The following is a 19,389-nucleotide window of genomic DNA, read 5'->3' on the forward strand; positions in this document are numbered from 1 at the left end:
TTTTCAAATATGCTGTCTAATAGCAAGTAACCTGTATTGAAAATAATTCATTTAGTTTGGATGTAAAACAAAAAGCAATTACTGTTCTGTAGTTTGTTATGGCCTTCTTTTTTATGGACTGCACTCTTCCCTGTAGTGCCCTGTTGCCCTGACAGTGCACACCTATTCTGGCCTGTTTCATCCAACCTTTTAACACAGTTTGCTTTGCTGCTTCTTTTTTTTTTTTCTCTTTTTTTTTTTTCTTTTAACCAACTGCTACATGGTGTTGAGATTTCATTAAAAGAAATCAGTCTTAAGCACTGCCTTAGGAAAACTCTTGTGCTACAGCTTGACTTATCATCTTAGGAGACTTTTAAACATGAATTTAAGTCAAAATATTAAATTTTAACTGTTTTTCCTGTGTTCAAACTGAGAGACATGCTTGAATTTCTGTTCATTTTTTGTCAGACTTTGAGACTAAATCTTCTGGTTTTCACTACGTACATACTGTAACAAATCTTAAAACCATGCTTCAGCACACACATAGTACTGACACTGGGATTGCAGACTTCCAACAGGTTAAAAAACACCTTTAGTGTGAAAAGAGCACAACATCCAGAGCTGCCCATTGAAAATAAATTGCATTTTGAGCTTTTTAAATACCTGGTATTTTCTCAGGGTTCCCAATATCATGAATGCTCTGCTCTGAGCCAGCAATAGGTCTCTATCAACCCCCCAGCTGCCAGTTTCCACACACTATTAAGTATGTTGAAGATACTAATTTTCAAGAATGCTGAAGCTAGTACTCAATTCTATGAATATAAATAGTCCTTGCTGGTCAGCTTTTATATCAGAAGACATAAAATGTACCTTTTCTTACCTAAAGGATTCTTTTTTCTACTATGTGCTAATTTGGTAATTCTATAATAGGATTTAGGATTTTAAAATTGAGACATGAAGACATCAACACAGACAATGCCTTGTAATTTTTCATCTGTGGTATTTAGATTGATCATTACTGCTTCTCTAATCAAGTTTTCCGGACTCCACAGCCTGGAGTTCAATATCACCTGGTTAAGCTGTTTGGAGTTAACAGCATGGGAGCTTACTGACTCCAGCAGGAGTTTTTTACAGGTGGAACCATCTGGCTGCATGCTGTTAGTCTTAGAATAAAAGGATGACCCCTCTCAGGCTGTCAGTGATTCATCTTGGCCGTTCTCAGGCTTCCAGCTGTAACAAATCCCAGCTGAGCAAGCCAAAACCAATGGTGTGTGTATGTACATGTGAGTGTGGCATGTGTGTGTGTCCATATACACATATATAACTTTTTAAATTTCATATAAAATACACATATTTGTGGCACTTTGATAAAAAAAAGGTAGGCTGGTTTGAACTGCAGTATGGAATTCTACGTTTTCAAAAGAAGAAATCCAGCAAAAGTCATTTCAACTGGGGCAGGAGGAAAAAAAAGTATCATTCTTTCATCTGCTAATGACACAGATTGTGATAGTCAGCACTGACATCTGGGATCAGTAAAATGCATTAGGTTCTTCATGCAAGCTTCAGTAAGAAGTTCTGTCAGGATGAGTTATGAACCAACCTGCTGTATGCAGGCACTAGTCAACTGGCATAAATGTGTAAAGCATAAAAGATTTGTATATTAGATCATAAAGGTTTATTGAGAGCAGTTATTAAGTAACTAATCACTAGCCACACAAGCATCAACCTTTAATAATGTTTATGGTAATTCCTATATGCTGATCTAAATAATATTTTTAAGCCATTTCTTGTTAGGTTAAGTTTGTACACAGTTGTGAAGGAAGAGACTGCATAATATCTGAAACAGGATTAAGAATTTTCTGAAGGCCTAATATAATACAGGGTGTTGTTTTTACCACATAAGAAACAGTATTTTCCCAAAATCATGCATATATATTATTTCTCTTTTTTGGGGGGGAGAAAGTTAATAATAATAATAATAATTTTGTCCCATTATTTTTCCCAATTATTTGTTAAACCAGCTAGATTATGTTTACTTTCACAACTAAATAGGAAAGATTATGCACACTACCATTTTTCCTTTTAAATTTTCTTCTGTCACGTCAACACACACTCTTGTTACAGTGGCAACAACTGACCTTATTCAAGATTTGCATTTTCTTGTGGTTTTGCTAAAACAAATATGGTCTTTCTTTGATTTCCAAATTTATCTTGCTTAATAAAGTATAAAATTCAAACTTACATTACATTCTAATTAACTGCACAGTGCTTTGGTTTACACTGGTGGGCAACAGAGATAAAAATCTATATCTTGTATTGTAGAAATATTATTAAACACATAAGACATGATTCTGATCCAAATCAAGTGACACCTATGTCAGCTGACCCAATTAGTCAGTAACATAAATATATGCATTTTTAGAACTGATTTCAGTGAAATGGTGTTATTTGATCCCCAAAAGGGATTTTATACAGATTTAAAACTCTTGCAAATAGAAGAACATTAGACTTGTAGAATTATTACAGAAAGAACATGCTGGCTAACAATGCATACACAAAGGTTCATACTGCAAAATCAGGGGATGGAATTTAAAATGAGAACCCTTGAAATATTTCTGCTTACAATTACAAAGAGTTACATAGATTGCTTCCTATCTGCTTTGATTTGGGTTGATACTGATTTCACAAAGAATTCATAATGTTCCTGTGAGGAGTTCTAGATTATTTCCAAAGTATTTTGAACCAATATTCAGTTCAGAAACGTGGGAATTACTGGAGTTTGGATTTTGAGGGTTGGTTATTTTGGGGTTTGTTTGGGGTTTTCTTAGTTTTTTTTTAACTTAGTCTACTGCACAGTAACTAATTTGACTAATTTCTTTTTCAACAAACATTTTAGAAATACATGAAATCGGCAGTATATTTCTGAGTTGCCTGAAGGAAGATGACTATAGCACTCAGCAGCAGCAGGTTTCTTCTGTATTTAATACAGAAGGTTTGACATAAACAGAATCTTCTCCCTTTGCTGTATCACAGCTAAATAATGCTCAAGTTCAATGTCTCCAGTCTCACCTGTAACTTTGCTTTAGCTGCATGGCCAGTTGATAACCACTCTGCATGTTTGCTCTGCACAATGCACATTACTGCCCTTTGCCCAGCCCTGGATCAGAGCATTTGACCTGTCCTTGGTTTTCAAAGCCTACCATCTCCGTCGTGAAGAAACAGATTGGTTTGACAAGCCCAGAGAGTCTCGTTTGGAGAATGGACACATCCTCGACAGAAGGCTGCCAGAGAAGTTGGCCCACTCTCGACCACTAAGTCAACACCAAGACCAAGTAAGCTGTCAAGTAATATGTGCCTTTAGTTTTATATATGACTGATAATTTGATCATACTCTCCAATACTGCAGGGACTTCAGGGTTAATCAAATTCCAGTACATTCAGCTGAAATGCTGTTGAACCTGTATTCATCACAAATATTTGACGATGAAATTAGATTAAATTTCCTCTACAATTCAGTATTAATTCTGCAGGCTGTCTTTTGATTTTTGAAATACATCCGAAAGGAATTATTCTCCCAACTGGAAATATCTGTATATTAAGTATTCATATTAAAAGAAAAAAAGAAAACAATTAGTGTCCTTTTACCTTATCATTCAAATTCAAGTCCCTTCCTTTAGTAGTTGAAGGAAAAGAGTTTTATCCCACTGACACTTTTTTCCACTTTCAGTTGGTGAATATAATTCCAGCAGTTTGTGATCAATTATTGAATAAATCAGCAATACTTTATCAATTTAATAATTAGAATATTCCATTTATTAGAGAAAGAAAAAGTTCATATTCTGCTTTTCAAGCTTGCTGACTTTGAAATCTAGTCACCTTAGTGTACCATCCCATTTTGCTTTATATTAACAGAGTTTATGTATTTCAAGTATCTAAGATCTTCAGTCACAATTTTTACTGATTCCCTTAGATTATATTCTGATATAGTCTGATATATTGATTTAGATTATATTTTTCCATGAGATGCAATTGGTGCACTTCCTCAGGACAAGAGGAAATGGCTTCCAGTTGCAGCAGAGGAGGTCTAGATTAGATATTAGGAAAAATTTCTTTGTGGAAAGGGTAGTCAAGCATTGGAACAGGCTGCCCAGGGAAATGGTGGAGCCACCATCCCTGGAAGTGTTCAAAAAAACACGTGGATATGGCACTTAGGGACATTGTTTAGTGGTGACGATGGTGGTGGTGGTGGGTTGATGGTTGGATTTGATCATCCTAAAGGTCTCTTTCAACTTCAATAATTCTATGACTTGAAGAGAAGATGTTGCATGGCCCTGTTGTGACACTTGATAGCTTATATTTTGTTAGTTCCTCAGAAAACATACAAACAGGAGCATCCTACTGTCAGGCAGCCTTCAAAACTTATGCTGGTGAGCATTTTTACTGACATTTGACAATGGAATATAGGTTTTATGAAGCAACGGAGATGTTATGAAGTAAGTTTTGAAATACCTTCCAATACAAGCTGTCTTTTATTTTTCCCTCTTTTCCTATCTCTAGTTTAGCATATATTTAGATGTACACAGCCAAGGTTGTGCTAAGTCTACCCATTACTTGTTCAGAAAAAGGGCTTTACAAGATATGTTTCTTACAGGAATCTGTTCAAATAGATCATTCTATGAATCAACTTTATTACAAGATAAAGGATGTTTTTGAGTCTTCACAGCTCTTAATATCACTAGCAATGGTTAAAAAACTGTCTCTCTGATCACTTTAATCCTTATGAGAAACATTAATTATTCTAAGCACACATAATTGTATTTGACCACTGAAGTGTTCTGAGGTAAAACTGAAAATTTCCCTTGAAAATCAAGTTTATCCAAAAGTGTTACTGTTACCCTGAGCCCTGTGATAAAGAGGTGGTCAATAAGATGTGAGGTCTTAGTCACAGATGTCTGATCTTTGGTTTTTTTCTCTCATATAGATAGCACTACACTAGGACTGGTTGAAAAACTTAGATCAAAATTTTTCAAGAGGAAGGTTAAAGGGCCTGAGAGTTCTTCTTTTCCTGAATGTTTCCAGGAGGAAAATATGTTTTTTTTTCTCTGCCTGAAGCTGTTTTGATATCCCCATGGTCATATGGAAATAGAGATACCGCATTAAAATCTTGACAAAGATGTTTTTTAAGGTTTTGTAAAATCTGGGATGTAAATTTGAGTGTGAGTATGTTCTAAATAATTCTGTCTGGTGCCATGTAAAGCCTTTGCAGAACAGAATTGGTGTGTAAGGAGAAGCTTTACAAGAGTTTCTTCTTCATCTGTTTCCATCCCAGTTAGCTACCAGTCAGTGACTCACTGGTACAGAAAAGGATCAATAAGTCTGTATAAGGGTGAAATGACTCTATATCATCTACCTTATCAAAATCCTACTCAGAGCTTGTTTATCTGTGAACATTTGTTTGAGAAAACTAAAAAAATAAACATTTTCAGATACATCCAGAAATTAAAGATAAAAAGGGCCAGAGGAATTTAAAAAAGTTTCATTCGCTCCATATTGAATTCTGGAAGTGAAATATTTAGCAATAGAAGCAAGTCAGTATTAACATCTCTATTCTTTTTCATTAGTTTTATATTTTAAAGTTACCAAGAGATAAAAATTTCAGGCCCATGAAAGTGGTGAGGCAAAGTAAACACTCTCTAAAGGCTTTTTCAGCCCTGTATATAATGAAACAATTACTGAATTCATTTTACCATTCTCCTGAATCCTCAATGCAGTCCTGCACAGGGAGCTGTAGTGTCGAAGTATTATGTACTCTGGAGCCAGGAGTGGCAAATCATTCTCCATCCTAAACCATCTAAACAGATTCACCTTCATCCAGATCTTCCCTTGCTGCAAAAGATTTCCTGAAATCAGTTAGGAGGGCAGTTTCTTAGTTAGCGTAGGAATTAAGCCATTTCAACTCCTTTAGTATCACTTACTGAGCACAAACCAGCCACAGAAAGAAGAATTATAGCACTAATCTGCTTGTAATATATCACTCCATGTTTCCAAATACACTTACTGACTGTAAATTTGCCATTTGTATGCTCTTCTTTGTAAAAAAAAGAGAATGTTTTACAATATGTGTATTCCTGAAGAGTTTTCTTTCACATATGTGAAACATCAATTTCCTTACTGGATGAAATCAGAACTGCTTGATTACATTCCACTGGGCTTGTACAAATGAAGGTAATAAATAAAGAACAACCCTGTGCTTTTGAAGCAAGAATGCAGTGGAGCAAGAACTCTGAACTTCCAGGTTTCCATGGATTCCTTATAACCTAGCAGATTAAGCTCACATACTCTATTATAAATATGAAAAATGTATTTGTTTCTATAGCAACTTCCATGGTGCTATATAGTATTCTTAAATCACATTAAATTGCAGTTCAGTTGAATATCTTGGTAGCCATTTTCCAATATATTGATTCTGAACTCCTTCCCCGAGAAGGGTAAATGTGGTTAAACCTAATCAATACATAACGTATTGCAGATTTCCCACTGATCGCTGTTGACCTCAACAGCTTGCTTAGTCACTACCAGTTGACCAGACCTTCTCTAAATCTCCAGACATCAAGGTGTTTTTGTCCTTATTATTTTCTGTGAAAATTATTTGTGTATCCTGAACTGAACTGGCTGTTGCAAACAGTTTGGGAAGGAACAGTAGGAGGAAGTGCCAGGGCAGTAAAACTTCATGACAAAGGCATGGACAGTGAAAGTACATTACCACGCAATAGTTTCTAAGTGAGGGGTTTTAAATACTTCCAGTCATCATAGGCGGGTCTTTTTAAGTTCTAAATTAATATTAAAATCCAAAAATTGTCATAATATCAGTGTACTGTTATCAGTTTCCTTTGGCAAACATTTCCTAGTCACAAAAAGAAGACAAGGGCTCTGGACATGAAACCTTTTGAATGCAATTTTTACAGGCTGTAAAAAGTATGTGGTTCTCATGGGTCTCTACCATTCTCTTGAAATTTAATTCATGTCTTTTTAGGATCACTTGGATATTTAGAAATTATTAAAAAATGGGTCATAATGTCGCAAGTAGGGTTAAAATGAGAAAATATCATTTGAGACAGAGATACAGTAGGCTACCTGAAAACTTTTGTTCCACATTTTTTTAAGTCTATCCTGCTTAGGTTTGATTGTTTTCTGTCTAGAAAAGAGATTTTATTTTAAATTCTAGTGAACTGTTTTCTGCTAGAGGCTTGAGGTTGGAGGCATTTTGCTATTCAGATTCTGTGGAAATACAATGAGAAACACATATTGGACATTTCCAAATTTAGTGTAATTGTTAAAATGTTTATTCTGATGAGTGAATTGTTAGCCACCCCCTCACTGTAATTCAAGATGGAATTTAGCAAGCAGTGCCTCATTTCTTAGTCACCCAGAAATTTTGTTCTCACTGCATGCCAGAATGACTTCTAGATCAGAAGTCAGAGTGCTGTACTCACCTAATTGCAGAAGAAAATGCAGCTCTTTGCAATTTATTAATGAGCAGGAATGGTGTATTTGTTCCATTTTTCTTCAGTACGTCTTTTGCAACTTAACTCCATCATCAGCAGAAAGAACTTTCCACCCTGAGGATCTCTAGAGAACTTGACATTTTGTGCTCTGCACAGAGGGAATGTAGGGATTCAAAGGGGCAGGATTACCACAGCTGTGGGAATTCTTGGTGCCGGCTTTTACAGGCCTTGTGTGCTCATGCACATACCTGTGGTATTCAGAAATTAGGATAGATACTAACCCACCACCTTGAGCATCTACCATCCTGTTCCCGGATACCTAACTCAGGTAAAGTTTTCCTTGAAGATGGCATTTGCTGGAGGACTACAGCCAAGTGTAGCTGCTGAGATTCACCTTGACAGTCCCTGTCTAACATTGGTGGAAGGGGAGGTGCAGCATCATTTAAAATCAAGAATTACCATGGCTTTGATGATCTGATCCAAACATCAGTTAATACATTATAGATGCGGCTATGGACTTCGCCTGGAATACTAAAATGTACTTCATGCATTTTATTTTTTAAAGTTAAATACAGCACTAGAGAAATTTATTCTTCTGGATTGTCCTCTTTACCATATAAAATTCTCCTACATATGAGGCTTCCATAGAGTTTCTTTGTCAGACAAAACACTGAAAGACAACAAAGGGAAAATGTAGTGCATATTTAAACTGATCCTCTGTAGCAGTCTTAGTAAACCTCAGCGCATTTATTTGTCGTTCATTCCACTGACTAAGAACATAAAATCCATGACCAGAGCTTACATTCCTTGAGGAAGAGAATGACATTGCCAGGGCTAAACTGCAAGTTGAGTGTACTGAGTGCTCCCCAAGAAGTGAGGAAGGATCTTCATGACAGGGACAGATGGCAGAAATCTCTGGATTTTTTAGCAAATAAGTGGGATCAAGTAACCTTTTGCCCTGTGACCTAGATCTGGGCTTGGGGACTTACACGTCCTCTGTTCCTGCAGCTGTGCAGTGGAAGGAAGGCCCCTCTGCACTGTAGTTTGTATTGTGGGGTCCCTCTGTATCTTCAGTGGGTAAACTAGGAGAAGAGTCATCCAGAAAGGCTCCTGGCGAATATTCAGATGAAGAGAAATCAGTGAAAGTTAGAAGATGTGGACAACTGGAAACACAGAAGAATTTGGGTGCTAGAGATTTTCAAATATTCAATAGATTTCAGGTAAATATGGGCATTAGTGGTTAAAGCAAAGGATCAGGAACAGTGTAACTGTTCTTTGCATTATCTATTTACAGCAACTACTGTTTTTTTCTATTTATTCTGCCACTTTCAGACACATACAGGTCTGAAAGTAAATGCCTAACAATACGTTCAAGTCCCACCAATGATAAAAAAATAATATTCTACCCTGAATGCTAATAAACTTTAATGCTTTTATTCAGACCTATATGAATCACCAAGATTTATTCTTCTCATAAAATTCTGGAAGTGAAAGTAATGAGGAAGTAATAGGCTGAAGAAGGAGGCAGTATATATTTTCTGGCATATTTGTCAGCAGTCATGTACTATATGGCATTGAATATTCTTGGATTATTATTTATTTAAATAAAATGTTGCTAAAGAAAGATCAGATAGAAGTATTAGAATAATATGAATTGAAGTTTAAGAGCTGCAGTATTTCTCAGTTAGATTGAGTTGCTCCCACCAAAATGGATCTCAACTAAGGATCTATTTAAATGTGTTCATACACTTCTTGTGAGCTGCAATATTTGTATTTTTATTTGTATTTAATTCCAAAGAAAATTGGATATATTTGCCAGATTTTTACAATTTAATGCAAGCTAAACATGACAAATATGTTACTTTTGTGGTTATATTACACTTGATGAGTTTCTGGTAAGGTCATCCCTGGCAGGTGGGTCAGTCCCTGCAGCATGGCCCCTCCCATGCCCAAACCGTGGGGCAGATGGGATCATCCCAACAGGAAATCTGGCTCTTTAGAGTCTATTGTAGAGGTGCATTGCTTTGTCACCCTCTAGGATCAGCCCAGGTAAATGTTGTGCATTTTCATATGGAATGTTGTCCTACAAGTTTTAGTTTTGGTCTTTCAAAAGGCTTTTGGAATTTAAGTCAAGAGGTACATTGGGATATTTGGTTTTGCTGAAACTAAAGCAAAAACTCATGTCTGGTTACACATTCAACCAACATTTTGTTTAGATCTCTATGAATAGAATTTTATAAAAAATACTGCGATTATGTTTCATTTCATTCTTCTCTTAAACATTGCTTGAATAAAGGATTAATGTTAAAGGAAACTACAGAAGACAGTGACCACCTTCTAGTCATTAGGAAAAATCAGAACTAAAGCCATATTTGAAATTCATTTGGAGTTGTGGAAGCAAATATTCTTTCTCCAGTAGAAGGATTTGGCAGTCTGAAAAACATGAAACTTGTGGGTGTTTTTGAATTGTGTAGTTATGATGCTTTCCTGGATGAAATATGTTTGTTTGCTTGTTCCTGTTTCAACTGTCTGAAATTATCGACACAATTGTTGTTAGTTTATCTTTTCATGACATGCCTATTTGTGTTCCTCAGATAAATGGGAAGCCCCTGCAGTACATCTTCCCTCATACAAGGCTCAAACTACTGAGAGACCCAAAGGATCACACAGTTTCAGGTAAAAAAACAACCCTCTGCCAGACGTGATGATTAATTTGATTAGCATGAATTATACTAAAGATTTGCAGTATTAAAAATAGTTCCTGTGTCTATGCAGCAGGAAATTCAGTGGTCCTTTTAAATCATGCACGTTGGTTATAACAAAGCAATGGAGCATAAAAAAGGTCACAACATCTGTTCAAGATATATAAGCTATACAGACGTTCAAAACAGAGGGAAAATCTGTTGTGTTATCCATATAAGCAGTCTGTTTTGCTGTTGCTTTTTATATAACTCTATATCCTCTGCATGAGTTTTTATAAAATAGGCCTGTGTAGATGTTCCACATGTACAGAACTGAGAATTTTATTCTTTCTGTTCTGGAACTGTACCCCGCTACACAGGGGGTTAGCAGAACAATCGGATTCCATTTTTCTGTGGTATCTTCACATGGAGGCATTTATCACAGGACTTCAGGTTTATTCTTTTTTTCCTGACACTGACACAGAATGTTTATGGAAGTAAGAGTCTGCTTGCAAAGAGATGAAAGTGGCAAAGGTTGATATTCATTCACCTCTCAGGTTGAGAGAAGGAATACAGTGTGATGTTTTCATGTATATAACTAGCACAGGTAAGGTCTATCTGTCTGAGCTTTTTGGAATTGCACTCTCTCACATCTAATAGTGATAAGGAACTCCATGTTTTTTTAATACACTATGTGTCTTCTTTCAGATTTTTTAATACACTGTGCGTCTTCTTTCAGAGGTGGACGCTTTAAGAGGCTTTGTTGTGAAACTGTTAGACTTTCTTTTAACTCGCTTAAAAAATTCTAATAGTGTGTGTCAAACTCTGTTTCTGCACAGAAGTAATTACCAACTGCCAGCTCTGGTGTTCCCTCGAGCATTAAGTAGAAAGTGGCATGAACTTACTTGAATTGCTAAATAATGTTTTCACAGGATTTCTGGCAGCAAAATCTTGATAATTTCCATCCTCAGTATCCACCTCATATTTAGGGTGTTAAATGAATGTTCTGTATGTATTATGACGTATTTTCTTGTTAGTCAGTGTAACACCCACTGATGATTTCAGGATCCAGAAAGACCCCTCCACCCACACAGCACAGTCTGAAAGGAGCCCTTGGCTCTGCTGTGTGTCAGCCTGTGCTGCTCTGGGCTCTCACAGACCACAGGAACTCCTCGGCATCCTCATGGGGATCTTTGCCCTGCAGGGTGATGAGTAATGCTGTGGTACAAACTGCTCTCTTACTCAAAAGCAAGTGGAATTACAACCACACAACTATAAAGCTCACGATTTAGCGATGCTGAAGCCTGCTCCCCTATGCAAAGTTACTAACCCTCATGCAATTTGAAATGTCTATTCCAAATTCTCGATTATTTCTCATGCTGTCAACCACAGCAACATTCTGTGCCTCACAGTAAATGCCTTGTGAGCAGTGATGGGCAAAACCAAACTGTAGATATTGACTTCCCATTTACCAGTGCCCTGCTGCCATGAGGTCACACAGGATCAGAAATTTACTCAGGATCCTGCTAAGATTACATAGCCCACACTGGGATTGCTCACTGCTATAGCTGTACTATATTGTACTTAAATTCTAATTGGAGTAAGCAAGTTCGACTCTGTGTCTACAAGCTGCAGTCATACTTTTGTGTTTTAGTCCAGATACATGCTTGGAGACCTTCACAGACATATTTCTGTAAGATGTACATGTAATTTTAAAAGGCTTAAATACAAATTGTACAGATAAGAGGCAAAGGTGGAATAGGGTACCAATAGGGAGGACCTGAAACAGAAGAACTAATTGTAGTTTTCACTCCTTATACATCTTTGAAGTACCGTAACTCCTTGACTATGAACCTCCCTTCTTCCCCCTCTCTCAGGTGTCTGAAGGATTAAAGTACACAGAAACTCTCTTTAAATGTGCAATGCTTAGCCTTTAGCTTTCCAAATGACTTCTCCCAAAGATACATACACGGGTTTCAAAAAAATTAATTTTAATTAATCATTATCTGCAAACTATTAGCAAGTGTCTTTTTTTATTAACCAGACAATGACTATTAACCAGAGGAAGACATAAAGTTCACTTATGCAGCAAAAGTTACTTAAAATACTAGTAAATTAAACAACATATACTTTTATATCACCATAGGTATGTCACTGCAAGAGTTTTGGATATTCATCTAGATGCCATGTCTTTTTGCTATGCTGGCTGGTTTCTTTCTGTTTCTTTCTTTCTTTTTATTTTTTCCTTTTGTCTCTTTCTGCTCTCCTTTCTCCCTCCCCTTCTCTTCCTTATTGAAAGTACGAAAATACTGAGTTGTTTTGTTTACTATACTTGTTGCATAAAACCAGAAAGAGTGTATATTAAAAAACAAAACAACCCTCAGTAAAGCTCACATGGGGAGTCACATCTCTCCAAGAGAACAGCCAGTTGTTCTGGTGGCAGTGGGAGTCTCTGTTGCAACCATCCTTTCAATAGCATCTTCAGCTGAATTGTTGTGTTGCTGGATTCTTACAAGCCAGTTGGCCTGTGGTCCTGGGTGACCACAACAGCCTATGCATCATCCACTGTCTCTGATTACCTCACAGTATGTACAAAACATAACAGTCTTAGCTATGCACAAAAGCCTGTCCTATGTGATCATTTCTGCACAGGCAAGAATATTTTCTACAGATGTTTTAAATTATCTACGTGCAGTTTGTTCAGTTCAGCAGCAGGAGCTGCCTTGGAGATGCCTGAGACACAGGTTGTCCACTTAGGGAATTAATCAACACATCTTCAGTATACAATTAGTGTCTCTTAACTGGAGTGTAGCAGAAGCTACATAGGAAAATGTCCCAAACTATCCACAATTCCCACTTGGAGAATTCCTGTAACTGTTGACCAGCTGCTTTGCTGGGAAACTGGCCAGTGCTTCAGCCATCTCACTGGAATTCCTGGGCCAACTGAGACATTAATAATTCAGTGTGCTGGGTCAGCCCAGATAACCAGCTATATCACAGCTGTAACTGTAGGACAAGCTGGAATTTCGTCATGATATCACCAGTATGATTTGAATTCCACAGGTCTCATCGCAATCTTACCATAGTAGAGGTTACTGCCAGTTACTATTCAGAAACTGTCACTTTATAGGTATCAATAGTAGGAGTAGTCCCAAATATTTTAAAATTAAGGCTGTATCACTACATATTATGTGCTAACATGTTGGGTTTATTTGTAGTCTTGATTAATAAAAACTGGCTCTGAGATACAGATGCCTTTGTTGTCTCTTACATAATCTGGCATAATTTTGCACACAAAAACACATACTGCAAATTTTGGCATGTGAATGAGGTGTTTAAGGGATGAGGAACTGAGCCAAAAATCTAATGGCAAGAGAATAGTAACTCTGAATGAAAAATAAATGTATGCTTGCTCAAGGGCCTCTCTCTTCAGGGTTCTTCTTCCTTTATCATATGCCATCATCTAGAACTCACAATTCTTCAAGGTATGCAATGTCTCCTCCTCAGGCAATGCGGATAAGTGTGAAGGAATTGCCAGGGATTTTCTCTGCAAAGTTTGACTAATAATTTGCAATTAAAAAAAAAAAAAAAAAAAAAGAGTTGGCATTGTAGTTATGCTGAGTTGCCAAAGCAATGACAACAGTGATCAGTGAATGATAATATAGCAGTGTTTTATGCTCCAGAAACTCACTGTTTGTTTTCACTGAGAGTCCCTTGTTCGTGTTGGATCCTTTAGCAAAGCAGCAGAAGCGCTGTTTTATACTGCCAGAATTTTCCCTTCTGTTTTTTAACATGCCATCCATCATTATATTTGAAAAAGTGAATTAAGGACATGGTAACTGAAGGTAATGAAAGCACTGCTAATACCTTGGAAATGTTGCAAAGATAAACTTAGGTTGTGTTATTCCTGATCAGAAAGCTGTTTAGGCACACTTTGGGTGAAAATCCAACAAGGCAGACACATCTCAATACGTCTTTAGGTACAATGAGTGCACTCAGTCAAAGGTAATTTTTGCTGCTTTACCTCACCCTGTCTGAGTCACAAGCAATTCTTCCTTTTTGAAAGTAGAGATGTTCTGTGTTTCCAGGGAGAAAAACCTACCTTTGAGCAACCAGACTGTCTATGTGGTGGAACATCCTCTTCAATTCTGATACCAAAAAAAAAAAAAAAAAAAGGCAGAGAAATGATTCAGAATCATTGATCTGTGAACTTTATAGTGGAGTAAAGAAGAGTCTCTCATCTCCACTTCAGCAGTGATGTCAGTAAAACTGCTAGGAGGATGACAGGATAGCTGTAACGCTGTACACACATCAGACATGCCTCGTTGTCTCCATAAGGATTACTAATTCCTACAAACAACACTACACTTCTTCAGCATGCCAGCTCATGGGGTGCTTATCCTGAGAGAAAGAGAATTCAAAGGGTTTTGCTATATCAAGACCTCACTGCTGGAGATAGTCCCTAAATGAACAACCCCTATGTATTTAAGGTTCTTTCACCTGTCAGTTAAGCAAAGTCAGTTCTTACAGCAAAATACTCAAGTGCAATGAATGTATGATTACTAATCAATTAAAAACACATTAAATTGAGTCACAGTCTGTGTTGAATGTGGTATAGTAGTCAAAGATAGAGAGTGAGAACTGTAACCCACATCTTGTCCTCATACTCTGAAAAGGATTACTTATCCTATTTCTTTCATTTAATGTTGTGAAGAACTGAGATAACACTTTGCACAAAAAAGCAATACCCTCCTCTAACATTCCCTTGTCACTGGGGAAGGATTTAAGCCCTAATTAACGGCCATCATTCCCTCAAACACTCACTCCTTGTTACAGACATGGCACAGAAAGTAAAACCCATAAACAGAAAGGGACTGTTACAGCCAGGCAACCTCAGAGATTTTCCTGGGAAGTTATACAGTAGGAAATGAGGACAGGACTGGAAATAAAAGGAAGGAGAGATGTCTCCTGATGTCTTAATAGCAATTTTAGAAAGAACTCAGTATCATTAAACTTTTCTAAATTTTTTCTAAACTTTTTTTGTCTGTTAGAAATATTTGGTAGAGATACAAACCATATATTCCATGTTTCTTCAGGTCACCAATGCAAAGAAAATGTTCCTTGTGGATTGGTAGGGTTCTCTGAGGTTCTGATTGTCTCATGACATCATTGCACCAGCTAATTGAGGTGCAGTATTTGTCAAGTGAAGCCTGTTTTTCCTTCTTCATGTTTCAATTTTTTTCACTTTAGCATTGTTTACAGGTAATATGCACTCAATGCCCGCATATTTGTTTGCTGGTTTAGTTCAGTAAAAAGAGATGGGGGGAGGGAGGCTGTCAGCAAGATTTGCTGTATATAATCTAAAGTTAGCCAGAAAGTGTTCTCATTCCTGAAGAAATCTGTTCATCAAGAAAGGGAGTGAAACTGACTTTAGGCAGTCAAGGCTGATGAAGCCAAAGCTGTCTGAGGATAGACACCCCCAAATTATTTGAAATTACTCCCAACATGCAAAATAAGAAATCAGCCCCCACGTGGTCACTTCAATACACTTTTTTCTAAGACACACAGTTTAAGGAGGCAAATGTGTAAGATATATCAAAGGGCTAATCTGCATCTTAGATTAGAAATTGTATTTTGCAAAAAATGTTTTCATTTTTCCGCTTGATGCCTTGGACAGTAGTAGTCATCAACTTCAGAATATAATAAATAAAATACATATTTTATACATTAAAAGACTAAAGATTTCCCTCATTTGACAGCTTCTTCTAGTGGGTAGAAAAAAATTATCATACCTTCTCTTGAAACAGAATTGAGGACAGAAGTGTTTAAAGGAACAAGCTATGCACGTAAATAGATTACCGTTATTCTTGAAATAGAAAACCTGCATTTGAAAGAGTTAATGTCAACAAACAGCAAGCAGACTAGTAAATTATTATGCAATTAATTCATATGCTGGGTTTTCAATTTTTTACTAATCAAGGTATAGTAAGAAATAATCTTTTTGTGTGAGACATCAAGTGAGTATATCACAAATAATACATGACATAAGAAATGTTATGACATTTATACCTACTCTTCAAAAAAACCGAAAACAACTAAAAATCATTTTTTCAACTCCCTAGATTTTAAATGTGGAAAAATTATTTGTCTATGATGCTTCCTTCTTACATTTTTTAGTACCCTAAGCTGGGTACAACAGCAGTAAAGAACTAAGTAGTCACTAAGTTGGGATTTGCCAGCAGTGCATCGTGCATGTTAATCCTTTTTCTCTGATGACTGGATTTCCTAATACTCTAGGGGAAACATCAATAAAATCTATTCAACTTTCCCTCTCATTGAGAAGAGCATTAATAAAAAGCTTTGAGCTAAAGGAAACTACTGTAGCATTAAAAATATCACAGAGATAGATTTTTTTTTAGTGAAGCCATGAACCATTGGCTGACATATTGGCTGAACGGATCAAAGTTTGTCTTTTGTGGTAGATTCATCCTCATTCCTTAAAGTTTTGTGATACTGGGCTGAAACTGCAATATTGCAGTAAGCTGAGAGAGACTCTAGACTTCAGGTATTTTCGTACATTAACTTTTAGCCTGGAATAGTGATGTAAAGGTTTGGATGTCTGGGCAACTGGATGAGTCAAAAACTCGTTAGGTGGTTGGGTTTTGAGGGCTGTGGTAATGGGCTGTGCTTTTCTTGGAAGCAGGTAACAAGTGGAGTTTCACAGAAGACCCTATTGTGGGACCATCTTTATCAGTGACATGGGGGAGGTGATGGAGCACATTCTTGTAACATTTGCAGCTAACATCAAACTGGGGCAATATCCTTGAGGACAGGGCTGCCATTCAGAGAGACTGAGGCAGGATGGAGAAATGGGCCAACAGAAACTTTGAGAAGCTGAACAAGGACAGCTGCCAATCTTGTACCTGGAAAGAAAGAGCCCTGAGCAGTGATACAAGCTGGGGACTGACTGGCTGGGGAACTGCTCTGTGGAAGAGGCCCCTGGGGGAGGTCTCTGCTGACAGCACATCATGCCCCTTGGCAGTAAAGGTGTACCACAGCATCCTGGGCTGTGATAGCGGGGGGCATGCCACTAACAAAGGAAGTGACTGTCCCCCTCTACTCAGCACATGCCAAACTGTGTCTGGATACTGTGTCCAGTGTTTCCCCTTCCCCACACAAGCAAGACATTGATGAAGAGTAGAGAGAGTACAGCAGAGGGACATCAAGATGGTTGGGGGGCTGCAGCACCTGCTCTGAGAGTGGCAGCTGAGGGAGAGGGTCTGTTCAACCTGAAGAAGAGACATTTTCTGAGGGGTCTTAATAGCAACAATCCCATTCCAATGAGGAGCTTATCAACAAGGGAGCCAGGCTCTTTACAGAGACACATGGCAGGAGGAGGAGAGGCAATGGGAATAAGATAAAACAGGGGAGGTTATTACTGGATATAAAGGAAATCTCCTTTTCCCCTTTTATCTATAACTATTAATATATGCAAATCTAAGGTATTTCGTGATTTGCTTAAAAGCCCTTCCATTTTAGAATGGGAAAGATTTTGTATGCGGTTATATAGAGGACTGCTCACTAAATAAAACTGTGTGGGCAAGAACATTGTGACAAAGAAGGGAGAGAAAATTCAGAATAGATGGAGAAGCGTGGGGATCACATTTTGACTAGTGCAGTCCTGAGGACAAGACCAATTCTGAGTGGTCTTTCTATTCTATAAATGTCTCAACGTGCTAAATGTCTCAAGGTGCTCCAGAGTTTAAATTTAGAGTGAGCAAGGTCACTGTGTCTGCATTTATGTATATGTTTAAGAAAACAATGTCAGTGTTGGCATGTCTTACCTTAGAACTGCATCAGCACTCCATATAGGTAGCATGAACTGTTGCCTGGTGGGTGATATGAGAGAGACATTTCTGTTTCCTCTTAACCCTTTCTTCCAGCTTCATAAAAATAATTTATAATAGATACAACCTTTGTGGTCCCCAAATATCATCACCATAATTACTGGATAAGTAACAAAAAATAGAGAGGAATGTGTTTCTTCTTAGCATGATTGTAAGTTGGACAAATCTGCTCAGCACCTGGACAAGATTTTTAGCAGGTGTAATTGTTTATCACTGTTTACTGCTGATAGCAAAATTTTCCCAAATTTATTAAATGTAAGCACAGGTCAGACATAAGGTTTGTTTAACCCTTCCTTGTGGCTCAAACAGAAGGTTTGAGAATATTAGAATATAAGGCTGGGGTAAATACAGTGCAATATTCTCACAGCTTCCAGTAGTCTGTGATTCAGCCACTTTGTGAAGCAGTGATTGGTTTTTTGCATTTAATGCAGAACTATGCTTTTCATAAAGTAATATATAATATTTTATATGTATATTTATATAATATATAAAAGGAATAGTTATGTTAATTATGTTGCTGTTTCTTAAATACCAAGGCTGATACAGATGGGTGAGTTCAAAACTAACATTTTAAACAAGGAAGTTCAGCTGTCAGTGGGTGGCATCCATTGAGCCATTGGTGTCTGTCAGTAAGCACAGATGAAACGCAGTGCCTATAAGGATTTTTATAGTTTTAAAGATAAGTCTGTCATAGATGACACTGTAGATTCTGATGTGACAGATCATCCAAAACGGAGAGACCTGTGTCTTGTTTTCAAGTAGATGTGATAAATATTCCAAGATGCTAATTCATAAAACACTTTATGATCCTTCAGGATGATAACCAGTGTGCAAATCAGAATGAAGCAGATTTGAAGCTGATATAAATCATCACTATGCTATTAAAACAACTGCAATATATCTGAATTTCATTGGCTCATGATTTGACTTCATGTCTATTTTATGCCTTAATTGCCAATGACCAAGAAATGCAATAGCTGAGTAGGCTTAATCATGTTTCTAGGAAACAACTTCATTTAAGCTAATTTTGTTAGAAGCACCAAAACAATTCTCCTGAGCACAATCTTCAAAATGTTGTTCCTATCTAGACAACTGAGTTCTAATGTGGATCATCATGTTATATATTGAAATGCATAGAAATAATGATGAAAACAAAAACATAGCCTGGATTTTATTATAAACATTACTTTTCCTGCTGCTTTCCACGTACCTGAGCTAACTTGGTTTTGTTTGCTTTTTCATGTTTCCTTTCTGTCTGTTCTCCAGACTTTAGAGATTGCTTTGTCATAGCTATGATAACTAAATAAATAGCTTGCA

The 19,389-nt window shown here is 37.1% G+C and overlaps 1 protein-coding gene across 10 annotated transcripts in view; it reads left to right on the plus strand.

The window, feature by feature from the left end:
• Positions 1-19,389, plus strand: part of PCLO (piccolo presynaptic cytomatrix protein) — a 341,736-nt gene that overhangs the window by 194,117 nt on the left and 128,230 nt on the right. For 7 of the 10 annotated variants that reach the window (XM_050324934.1, XM_050324935.1, XM_050324929.1 and 4 more), the window contains exons 8-9: positions 3,175-3,323; positions 10,079-10,160. In XM_050324934.1, the coding sequence (XP_050180891.1) occupies positions 3,175-3,323; positions 10,079-10,160 (231 nt within the window). The remainder of the gene's footprint in view (positions 1-3,174; positions 3,324-10,078; positions 10,161-19,389) is intronic. The other 3 variants (XM_050324928.1, XM_050324930.1, XM_050324932.1) reach the window with 1 other exon arrangement.

Source organism: Myiozetetes cayanensis, unplaced genomic scaffold, assembly GCF_022539395.1.
Source record: "Myiozetetes cayanensis isolate MyiCay16 unplaced genomic scaffold, myiCay2020 scf3, whole genome shotgun sequence".
Classification (NCBI taxonomy): Eukaryota; Metazoa; Chordata; class Aves; order Passeriformes; family Tyrannidae; genus Myiozetetes; species Myiozetetes cayanensis.